Raw genomic sequence first — 12,586 nt, 5'->3', positions numbered from 1 at the left:
CTGGCTGCTTCCAGGCTGTACCCCAAATGGCCCTGTCATAAAGGACGGGCAGTCATTAACAACAATAGGAAATATGTCAACAATATGTCATTTCCTGTCCTTGGCAAATGAAAAGATGCAGAAAAAATATTTGTTTGGGGGAAGGGGTCATTTTCTAATGACACGCTCAAGCCCCCTAAATCTAGACCTCCCCTGCTCAAGCCTCCCTATCACAATCCAGACCTCCCTGGGCCTACCTGGATATCACTGGTGGTCTAGGGGAATCCTATAGGGCAGGAACAATGCCCATGGCCATGCTGAGTTCAATGTGACTGCCATGACCTGTTACCATTGCCTTGCAGTACCAATAGGAGTAATAGTAATATCGCAGGAGTATAGTGAGAGGTCACTGCTGCAAAACTGATGGGATGTAGCAATATTCCATGCCACCAATACAGGGCAAGCAGTGGCTTCCCCCATGGCTGCAATGAACTGGCCCTGATGAAATGGCTGAGATGAATTGTTCTAGACCCTCCTTGGAAGTCCCAGAGAATCTTCTCATCACTTGCAATTGAAACTGACTAACACTGGCAATCTTAATCTCCTTATTTTCCACCTCTTCCAAAATCAATGAAACACAACACATTGACTTAGTGGCAAAACATGGACCACAGTTTTATTCCAATATTCCAAATTAACAGCAACAATTAGGTTGCAATATTAAAAATTACAGTAAATCTCAGTGTAGCTTAACAGTTCGATAACATCTGGAGCAATTCTATGCCAAACTAGCCCCACATCCAACAATACACCACATTCTACCAATTCCCTATTCAAGACCGTTTCAAGACCCACGGTGTTGCAGGGTCCTACCTCCACCCATGGTGGTTTTGCACATGATCAGACCAATTTCAAGTTAACTTATTTCCTTCTTAGCCACACTGATACAACAGTTCACCCCAACACTTGTACCTTTCTGCAACTGCAAAAGCTGTGACCAACCCAAAACTAGCCACCAATTCCCCTAACCCATGGAATGCCCAACACTCCCCATCCAAGTAAGGGAGGGTAAGTAACCTCCCACTTCACACACGGTCTTCACTCTCCCATACTCCCTCCCTCCACAAAAATGCTTCAACCTACCACAGTTTTCCCACACAGCTTCCACCAATCACCATCCAACTCTCCCAGCCAATCCCTTCTCACGTCACCTTACACCTCGTCCAAATCCATATACCAGCTTACCCTTCCTCACAATAATTTAACACACCCACTTCTCATAGCCCCAAGAATTATATCACCCCTACCCTTTACTTAATTCCACCCCCCCTGAAAAAGAAACACAAAACACACCCACTCACAACACTCAGATGGCCTCGGCCAGTGTTATATGCTCACAGTATGAACATTAACTAAGGACCCCGTCACAGCAGAGATGGAATGCTATTCATAGCATGTACTAGTGACCTGGATTGGCCACTGTGAGAAAGGGCTACTGGGCTTGATGGACCATTGGTCTGATCCAGTAAGGCTATTCTTATGTTCTTAATCAGCCATTTCAGCAAGATGAACTGGCCACAATGAATCTGATTCAGCATTTGGGAGTCAATGCTCCCCTCCCCCACCCCATAAAGAAGACCGTTTTGTCAAGGTGCATTTGGTTTGTTAGTGGGCTATACAATATTTATTGTGCATTACATCAATTTTAGGAATTTGTACACCCTAGGTCAATTAGCATATGTTAAAAAATGTTAATACATGCCAAAGGTTTTTTTACAATATTAAAATGGAGCAAACTGAAAACATAACCACAAGTCAATAAAAAAAACAGACACAAGAACATAAGAATTGCCATACTAAAACAGACCGAAGGTCCTTCAAACCCAGTATCCGGTTTCCAACAGTGACCAACCCAGGTCACAAGTACCTGGCAGAAACCCAAAGAGCAGCAACATTCCAGAGCTGAGATTGTGATGTCATAATGCCTCCTTCCACCAATGCCCAAGAGCCAACCTCATCAGTGATGTCACAATGGCTTGATTGTCCTATACTTGGCTCACATAAGAACACAACAATTGCCGTTCAGGGACAGACTGAAGGTCCACCAAGCCCAGCATCTTGTTGAGTGGCCACCCAGGTCCCAAGTACCTGGCAGAAACCCAAAGAGTAGCAACATTCCAGAGCTGAGATTGTGATGCCTCAATCCACCAATGTCTAAGAGCCAAACTCATCAGTGTTGTCACAATAGCTAGATTATCCTATACTTGGCTCACATATGAACCTGAGAGTTTCCATACTGGGAAAGACTAGAGGTCCATCAAGCCCAGAATCCTGTTTCCAACAGTGACCAACCCAGGTCCCGTGTATTTAGCTAGATCCGAAGGCTAAAGAAACTTAAAATGTGCTGAAAATCTTTGCCCTGTGTTTTTCCCTCCTTGCTGCAGAAAGAGTCTTCAAAAGAGTCTTTATTAGGATTGAAACTTCCCGTAATTAGATAATTCATCACGGCTGTTTTATCACAGCCGCAATGAAACGTCTCACGATGAATCATCCCATTCCATTCCAAGGAGGCTGTCCTGCCAGCTACAGTGGTTGAAGCATGGAAAAGGAACGATGTGGTGGTGAAAAGTTCTCAGCCCCACCAAGAAGAGAATGATGTGGATATGGTCCAAACAATGATCTGAAAAAATGTCAAAACCTAGAATTTTGTTTCTGCAAATTGGCATGTAATGGTTTCATTCATGCTCTTTTTAGCTAGAGTGGCAAAATAACACTCAGAATTTAGGAAGTTTGTTGGTTGGACTGAGAACTTTTCACCACCCATAAGAACATAAGAATTGCCGCTGCTGGGTCAGACTAGTGGTCCATCGTGCCCAGCAGTCCGCTCACGCGGCGGCCCCCAGGTCAAAGACCTCTGTCCTAACTGAGACCAGCCCTACCTGTGTTCATTCTGGTCCAGCAGGAATTTGTCCAACCTTGTCTTGAATCCCTGGAGGGTGTTTTCCTTTATAACAGACTTCGGAAGAGCATTCCAGTTTTCTACCACTCTCTGGGTGAAGGAGAACTTCCTTACGTTTGTACGGAATCTATCCCCTTTTAACTTTAGAGAGTGCCCTCTCGTTCTCTCTACCTTGGAGAGGATGAACAACCTGTCCTTATCTACTAAGTCTATCCCCTTCAGTACCTTGAATGTTTCGATCATGTCTCCTCTAAGTCTCCTCTTTTTAAGGGAGAATAGGCCTAGCCTCCCTAATCTCTCATGGTACGGCAACTCCTCCAACCCTTAACCATTTTAGTCGCTCTTCTCTGGACCCTTTCGAGTAGTACCATGTCCTTCTTCATGTACAGCAACCAGTGCTGGACACAGTACTCCAGGTGAACATAAGAACATAAGAAACGCCTTCACCAAATCAGACCTTTGGTCCATCTAGTCCAGTGACCCGCACACGCGGAGGCCAAGCCAGATGTTCCCCGATGAAGACCCTGTTTACCTGTATCCCTCAATGTGATTTGCAAGAAGGTGTGCATCCAACTTGCCCTTGAAACCCAGAATGGTGGTCTCTGTCACAACCTCCTCCGGGTGAAGGCGCACCATGGCCCAGTACAGCGGCATGATAACCTTCTCTGATCTGTTCGTGATCCCCTTCTTAATCATTTCTAGCATTCTGTTCGCCCTTTTCGCCGCCGCTGCACATTGTGCAGACGGCTTCATCGACTTGTTGACCAGTACTCCCAAGTCCCTTTCCTGGGGGGTCTCTCCAAGTACCGCCCCGGACATCTTGTATTCATGTATGGGATTTTTGATACCGACATGCATTACCTTACACTTATCCACGTTGAACCTCATTTGCCATGTTGCTGCCCATTTCTCGATCATGGTTATGTCGCGTTGCAGATCTTCACAATCCCCCTGCGTCTTCACTACTCTGAATAACTTTGTATAATCCACAAATTTAATCACCTCACTCGTCGTACCCATTTCCAGATCATTTATGAATATGTTGAAGAGCACAGGTTCAAGCACCGAGCCCTGTGGCACCTCAGGGTGACGTTCTTCCAGTCCGAGTATTGTCCATTTACACCCCACTCTCTGTTTCCTATCCGCTAGACAGTTCTTAATCCACGTTAGTATTTCACCCTCGTATTCTGATGTGGCTTTTGAGGAGACAATGAATAGGAAAGAATGCACATCTCTCAATCTGATATGACTTTTAAAAACATTGCAAAAAATGCAATTAAGATTTGAATGTTGAAAATAAGGAAAAAAAAAAAATCAGTGAGGAAATGTCTTGTCTCACATACGAGGAGCTGCTGAAAAATTCTCAGTCCAACCAAGGAGAGAATGAAACTTACAAGTTATTCCACACTTTTCTTGACATTTTTGGGTTTGTTTCATAACATTGAAATAAAAAGTGTCAAGAAGAGTATGGAATAGCTTGTAAGTTTCATGGCTCCACTTCATTCTCGTCTCGGTTGGGCTGAAAACTTTTCAGCGGCCCTTCGTATCAGATGATTTTTTTTATTTTTTCACTATTGTATTGGTATATACTGTACAATAAATGATAAAGTTTAACCACCTGCTTCTTTCGAGATCCTTAAAGATTACTATATAATCCCAAGAGCCTCAAGTACAGTTTAAGTACATCACTGTGCTTTCTTCAGGAACGAGCCTTCAGCCTATCGCTGTTGGCAGGGCTAGTGAGGCACAGATGACCTATTCTCCAGAATTTCCGAATTTACTGTATATATAAATTAAATGTTTTGGTCATTTTCAGGATTATATTTGGAAATGAGCAAAGGAAAAAAACAATCCATTCGGATGATCATCTCTCCAAATAATGCTTTGTAAGTATCAATCTCTAATTGCATTTGGACTTTGTTGCATACCCATCTTGTAATTGTCACTGTTTTATTAGAATTATTAAAATGCCATTTGTAAAGACGGGAAACACTGAAATAATGTCTATTCAGGTGCAGGATAAACAATATGTTCTGATCCTAAGAGCAAGATTTTCTGCTAGTTTCAGTTCGCATTCATCTCCCGTCTTGTTCACCTTGTTTCTCCTTCTCCCACCTCACCTGCTGTGTCTCATCGTTTCTTTCCGACTCTTTCCTTCATATTTATTTATTTTATTTAAAAATTTATAGCCCGCTTAAACCTAAGTGACTCACAAAATTCATGCACACTCTTCAAAAGGACAATACAACACCAATTCATTTACATTCATCTCAAAATTATAAATTTACTAGCTTTCAAGAAAAGGTCTCTACAAATAAAGTTGTCTTCTTAAATTTCTGAATATCAGAAAGTAACCTAAGAATATATCCTAAGAGAGCAATTGCTGTCAACCAAACCATTGAGTTTAGGGGTCGTTTTATTAAGGTGCCCTAACCGATTTAGTGCCCGCTAAAGATTAGCGCGATAAATGCTAAGGCATCCATTATATTCCTATGGGCATTAAATGCGCGCTAATCTTTCTGCACACTAAATCACTTAGCGCACCTTAATAAAAAGACCCTTGATTGAAATTGTATTGCCAGAGCCATCATTTCCTGATCACATAAATCTTTTAATTCTATTACTTTTAGTTCCGGACACATTTCACTCCCTTCAGAAGAAAGGAATTCTTCACTGGAAGCACTGTCAGATTATTTAAAAAAAAGTTCCACAGATAGTTATGTCCATGTAATTAAATAACATCTTGAAAGAGTTCATGAACTGTGCTTGAGTATGCAAGAAAGAGGACAGTGGGAAGCAGACGGTAAGAAGACTTCATGTGGGAAAGTGCTGATTTTGAGGGCTTGTGTTGATATCAATACATAAGATTGGGACGGATTTTTTAAAAAATTTGCTCTTCATTTGTCTAGAGATGGGCAGGCTTTATTCAAAATTTTCCAGACCACCATGTAGAGCCTGCTCTGAGGCGCTAACCTCAGAGCTATATACAGTACTCCCCCCAATATTTGTGGGGGTTCCGTTCCAGGAACCCCCACGAATGTTAACAAACCATGAATATGGGGAGATAGGAGAGGGCAGCCGGAGAGACAGGAGAGGGCAGCCAGAGTGCTGGCAAGTGAAGGAAATCACTTGCGGTATGCTCCGACCACCTCTTCCTGTACTAATGTCGGGCCTCACCAATCAGGAGCTGCGTGTCAAAGCAGCTCCTGATTAGTGAGGCCCGGCTTTAGTACAGGAAGAGATGGTCAGAGCGTACCACGAGTGATTTCCTTCCGGCGCTCCGGCTGCCCTCTCCTGACCGGTCATTCATGGTCAGAAAATGCCGCGAATGACCGTGACCGTGAATTTGCGGGGGAGCACTACAACCTTTTTGTCAACCTGGGAAACTATCCCTCTCTTTTACAAAACTGCAATAGCAGTTTCTAGTGCGGGGAGCTGCACTGAATGGCCCGCGCTGCTTCCGACGCTCATAGGAACTCAATGAGCGTCGGGAGCAGCGAAGGCCATTCAGCGTGGCTCCCCACACTAGAAACTGCTATCGCAGTTTGGTAAAAGGAGGCCTATCTTTTGAAGGCAATTCAAAACTGAAAAAAGTGCCTGAAGAGAGATAATCTAGCACTTGGCTGCAGCTCTCTGAAGGGTTACTGAGGTAGAACTGTGCAGTATCTGTAAGAATAAGAGTAGACTTAGCAGATAAAGACAGATTGTTCACCCTCTCCAAGGTAGGGAGAACGAGAGGGCATTCTCTAAAGTTGAAAGGGGATAGATTCCGTACAAACGTAAGGAAGTTCTTCTTCACCCAGAGAGTGGTGGAAAACTGGAACGCTCTTCCTGGGCTGTCATAGGGGAAAACACCCTCCAAGGATTCAAGACAAAGTTGGACAAGTTCCTGCTAAACTGGAACGTACGCAGGTAAGGCTGGACTCATTTAAAGCACTGGTCTTTGATCTGGGGGCCGCCGTGGGAGTGGACTGCTGGGCACGATGGACCACTGGTCTGACCCAGCAGCAGCAATTCTTATGTTCTTATTTTATAATATAAATGGTCAGCAGAATCTATTCAGGGGGTACGAGATTCTTTAGAGGAGGTGGACAGGAATAATGAGTGTGTCTTCAACTTACAAAGCAGTATGAAAACATAAGCAGAGAGCCGAATAAAAGATAGGACATGAAAGACCACAGATGTCTAGCTTTATAAGTCCCTATTACTATTTACAGAGAGTCAGTCCCTGCTCCACAGAACTCACAATCTAGTCAAGAGAAACATATATAAAAACAAGAGATCCTAGGAGAATGTCTTAAGAAGTGGTTAAGATGTAGAAGTCACCTCAAAAAGGAGAGTTTTAGCGTGGATTTGAAAAAGACCAGAGAGAAAGCAAGACCCAATTCAGGAAGTCCTTATAAAATATATATTCATGTTCTCTGTTCCACGGTCTTAATTTATGTATTCTTTCTTATGTCTCCTGCCAGTTGATCAAGTGGAAGGAATGGCAGTCAGGAATGGAACCAGAGTCACACAATTCATCCTCCTCGGACTTTCTAGCGATCCGGATTTACAGATAGTATTATTTGTACTCTTTCTAGCAATGTACTTGCTGATCATTACTGGGAATCTTCTCATTCTTGTAACCATATATATGGACCCTCAGCTGCACACTCCCATGTACTTCTTCCTGAGCCACCTGTCTGTCTTAGACTTGGGCTTTTCCACTGTCACTGTCCCCAGATCTCTTGTTCACTTTCTCTCTCAGAGCAAAGCCATCTCATTCAGTGACTGCATTACTCAGATATTTTTCCTGCATTTCATCGGGGGTACAGAATGCTTTCATCTGACCCTGATGGCTTATGACCGCTACGTCGCCATCTGCAATCCGTTGCGTTATACCACAATAATGAACAGACGCGTCTGTCTCCTGCTGGTACTTTCTACGTGGGTAGGTGGTTTCATTCATGCCTTCGGACAGACGTTTCCAACAATTCAGCTGTCCTTCTGTGGTCCGAATGAGATCGATCATTTCTTTTGTGATGCCCACCCTTTATTTTTGTTGGCTTGCTCTGGCACCCTAATGAGTGAGGTTGTAGATATGGTCAACAGTGGAATCTTAACCCTTGCTTGTTTCATAGTGGTGTTCATATCTTACATATACATAATTACCACTGTCTTAAAAATTCGCTCAGCTGAGGGAAGGCGGAAGGCCTTCTCTACCTGTGCCTCCCACCTCATGGTTGTCACTTTGTTTTTTATCCCCTCTGTCTTTACCTACATGAGGCCCCCAGGGCCATACGCACCTGACAAACTGTTCTCCATTTTTTTCAACATCGTGACCCCCTGGCTAAATCCCTTCATTTATACTCTCAGGAATGAAAAGGTGAGAAAATCCATGAAGAAGCTGGGAGGCAGGAAAGTGTCGTTTTGGGGGATACATATCAACTGATTTCCTTTCTGTTTCTGGAAGATAATGTCATGTAAACCATCTGCTCTCACTTACTATAATTTCTCTTGAAAGATTCAATAAAGTTGTTCATGAAGAAAAAGAGGAGCTGTATCTTTAGTCAGGGCCTTCCTGAAATCTAATATAAATGAATGCTAATTAAACTTGTATTGATTGTGTTTTTTAAAATCTGTTTTTGAGATTTAGGCCCTCTTTTACAAAGGCGCGCTAAGTGTTTTAGCATGGATTTAGCGTGTGCAGCGCACCTTTGGAAAAGAGCGGGTTAGTAGCAGTTTGTTTCAAGACACCTCGTGGCCGTTGTTTTAGAAGTTTCTTAATTTCAAAATGGCAGCCTTGAATTTTCTGGAGAGGCCTAGATGTTTAAAAAGTCATATTAGTCTGGGGGGTCTTTCAGACATTCAGAAGCTTTTTGCATTTAGGGGTTTGAGGAGAGCTGGTAGAGGCAGTGATCTGGGTAGGGCCGCATGCCAGATGTGCATTCTCCATTTCACATTGGGAATCCATATCTGTAGAAGAAAAGTCAGACTTCAGAATTTAGACCTGCACTCAGGCACGACTAAATGCCTGCATTAGAGGAAGCGGCAAATTCTGAGATCTGAAGTCTTGTGATCTCAGTGCTATACCACACAGATGAAACGCCTCCAGCACACAGGCTGATCTCCTCGGCATACAGCCCGGATTCCCCAACACAGAACCCAATCTCTCTCTTCCACAAAGCACAAACCTTTGCAGCTCACAATCCAACCTCCCCACACAAAGTCTGACATTCCCTATCAGTCTGGCCCTTTTTGCATGCAGTTTGCACATGGACCTTCCTTATGTGTTGGCAGAAACCTGATGTGACAGCATCCACAAGACCCCTTGGGCCCATAGCCCTCACAATAGCTCTGCTGGGCACAAGAATGTATACCCCTCCAATGCAGACCTGAGCCCCTGATAGCTAGTGGCATGGGAGCAATGTTCACCCGCTCTCAACTCATGGCCTCCTGCATTGCAAAATGATTGCTGAAACCTTTAGCAGCAATATTGCAATATTACTACTAGGGGGTCAGACATTCAAGTATGAACTTTTCCCCATCAATGCCTCCTCACTCTCCACTATGAGCCCCCCAGTAAGTCCAGAGACTCACTTGGCAAGGCTGGGCTATTCTGATGGCTTTGGACCCAGGAGGGAAGTTTGGGAACACTGCCATGTGTTGGGTTTCTGCACCTTGTGGGTCAGCTTTTGTGCAGTAGGTGATTAGTTTTAGAGCAAAATAGATACATGCAGCGTGCAAAGGGATCTGGTTGTAGATCAGGGGGGACAGATTGTGTGACAGTGAAGTCAGGAGAGAGATATGGGTGGGGGGTGGGGAGCTACTACTTGCCGTGGAGTTAGTACCATGGAATGTTATCACTATTTGTTTTTTGGTCAGATACTTGTGACCTGGATTGGCCAATATTGGGCTAGATGGACCATTGGTCTGACCCAGTACGGTTATTCTTAGGTTCTTATGCTTGTGGGCTGGGTCAGGGGAGTGGGGTTGGGCTGTGCGCCAATGAGATTAGGCAGTATGATGGGCGGAAGTCAGGTTTTATGCTAGGCGATCAGGTTGTACATGGTGGGGAGGCTCTGAAATGCAAGGTGGTTGTCGGGTGCTACCCTGGATGTGCATTGTTTGACACTGCTAAGCCTGTAGTTTAAAATTGCCATGTAGGCAAGGCAATGCCAATCCCGGCATGACCAAGTACCTGCCTAGTCATCATATATATTTGGAATTTGTGAAATGAGTTTGCCTACTGAACTTGTTGCTGTAGGGTCACCCATGCAGGCTCTTAATTTAGAAGAGGATTTTCCTTCTTTCGATCTTTTTCTAATGTACTTGCCTGACTGGAGATGTCCTGATCTCAACATCTATAATCAGGCTTGAGCATCCTTTCTAAAACGCTGTTGCACATGTCTATTGACTAAATAAACTTTTGCTATCTTTTGTTATTAAGAGCACACCTGTGGTGTGATGCTTCACTATGGGGCTCATAATCAAAAAATATAAATATCCAAAAAGTGTCCTAAATCTGCACTTGGACATCCGAATCGCTGGGACATCCAAGCGCCGATAATTGAAACCACCTTTCTGGACATCTAGCGAGGTGTCCCAGCCTCAATGCGTCCAGAACTTGAGATGGGCATGTTGGAGGCATGAAATGGGAATGTTGGAGGTGTGTTATGGACGGGCTTTGGACATGCTTAAGGGTGGATTAAACTTGGATGTTTTGCAGTGATAATCAAACATTTTGCAAGATATCCTGGATGGAACTTAGATGTGTAGGGTATGAAAGAAGCAGTTAATGCACCTGAGCTTTAAAATGATTTGGACAAGTTCCTGGAAGAAAAGTCTATAATTTGCTATTAAGAAAGACATGATGAACGCAACCCCTTAGCCCTGGGATTGTAGTATGGAATCTTGCTACTCTTTGGGATTCTGCATGGAAGCTTGATACATTTTGGGATTCTACCTAGGATTGGTCACTAGTGGAATCAGGATATTTGACAAGATGGACCATTGGTATGTATGTGTGTGTGAGTTTGTTTGTGCATGTGTGTGCGTGTGTATACACAGTGGCATGGTAAGGGGGAGCGGGGGCAATCTGCCCCGAGCGCTGTCTTGGTGGGGGTGCCAGCATCCATTCTCCTATCTGCCCCCTGCTCCTTCACACCCGTCACCCCGTCACTCACATGCCTTCACTTTCCTCCCACCGTACCTGTAGCCCTGATGAGTGAGACAGGAGGCTGAGCAGCACAGGCACAAGGAAGAAGAATTCAGCCAGGGTGCTGGTGCATCAAGAAGGAAGGCTGGAATCACCACAGGAACCGCAGAGAGAGAGGCATCAGAATGACACAGGGACGAAAGTTCTTTTCCTGCCCCTACCCCGTTCCTGCAAGCTCTGTCCTCATCTATACAAGCCTCAAACACTTTAAAATCATACGTGTCCAAGGCTTGTGCGGTTAAGGCAGAGCTTACAGGAATGGGGCAGGGACAAGGACAGTGACAGTGACAAAACATGCGGGGATGGGATGGGGAAATTGAGTCCCTGTGGGGACAGGGAAAAATTTGTCCCCATGTCATTCTCTACCTCTAACCCTCTACCCCCAACAATACCCAATCTCCCAAATCAGAGGCCTTGGAAACCGCTGGCCACCAATAAAACCTAAGGATGTCTCCTGGTGGAAAGGAAAATAAGGTAGATTGAGAGCAGGATTTGTACAAAAGAGGGTGGCGTTTCTCAAAGAGAGGATGGGATTTCTGTTGAGAAGTCTGGGTTGTTGTTTTTTTTTAGAGCATCAAAGCTGTGGGAGTTCTTCGGAGTTGCATTGGGGTTACAGGGGGATCTTTGAGCTAGGATTGGGGTTGTGGGGGGTCTATGAAGTTTTATCAGTGATTTGGGAGTCTTTGAAGTTGTCCAAATTAGGAAAAGGAGTCTTTGAGGTTGCATCTAGTGAACAAAGTAGGAATTGGGTACTGTTGAGGGGTTACAAAGTGTAACAGGAGATCGAGAGAAGGAGGCAGGAAAGGGGAAGAGCATCCACTACATTAAACTGTTTATTAGTTTTATTTACGATATGCTCATACGCTACCTGTACTTGCATGTAGCACAGTACCATGAGGTATGGTAAACATCTGTTGTTTGTGGCAAATGCAGGACAGATGCTGAAAATGCCCCATTCATTTAAAATTAACCAGAGAAAATATTTCTCCACTCAACATGGAATTTGTTGCCGTAGAATGTGGTGAAAGCAGATTTGGATAATTTCCTAAAATAGAAGTTTATGGAAATTGAAAAGGAAAAAAGACAAATTCCCGCCATTTATATAACCATGTAAGTGATTTTTAGAGCCAGCCGGCACGCTGAATGCTCTGCGTTGCTTTGATGCGGGAAGGTGTAAAACACGGACCTCGCGGATCTTAACTGCACATCCTTAAAAATCTGAGGTCCGTGCCATTTTGGTCTGGGCATAGGTTATGGCTCTGACAGACCTCTATGACAATTTAGCTCTGACGGATCCTAATGCTTCCCCTCCCCCCCCCCTCATGCTGAGAGTAAAAGTGGCAGAACTTTTGCCCTGAGGTCTGTGCCATTTTTAGTCTCAGCAAAGGAAGGGAAAAGCATTAGGATCCATCAGAGCTAAAGTGTCATAGAGGTCTGTCAGAGCCATA

General features: G+C 44.2%; 1 protein-coding gene across 1 annotated transcript; it reads left to right on the top strand.

The window, feature by feature from the left end:
* Positions 1–7,424: 7,424 nt before the first annotated feature.
* LOC117350426 (olfactory receptor 4Q3-like) lies at positions 7,425–8,372 on the top strand. The gene has a single exon (XM_033924706.1). It carries the CDS (start codon positions 7,425–7,427, stop codon positions 8,370–8,372), a length of 948 nt encoding a protein of 315 aa, XP_033780597.1.
* The last annotated feature ends 4,214 nt before the right edge of the window (positions 8,373–12,586 follow it).

Source organism: Geotrypetes seraphini, chromosome 16, assembly GCF_902459505.1.
Source record: "Geotrypetes seraphini chromosome 16, aGeoSer1.1, whole genome shotgun sequence".
NCBI classification, from domain to species: Eukaryota; Metazoa; Chordata; class Amphibia; order Gymnophiona; family Dermophiidae; genus Geotrypetes; species Geotrypetes seraphini.
Note: the sequence above shows the minus strand (reverse complement) of the source record. Positions and strands in the feature narration are given on the sequence as shown.

What these genes read in the sequence shown, in the direction of transcription:
- LOC117350426 (XM_033924706.1), top strand. Translation starts at nt 7,425, where the DNA reads ATGGCAGTCAGGAATGGAACCAGAGTCACACAATTCATCCTCCTCGGA.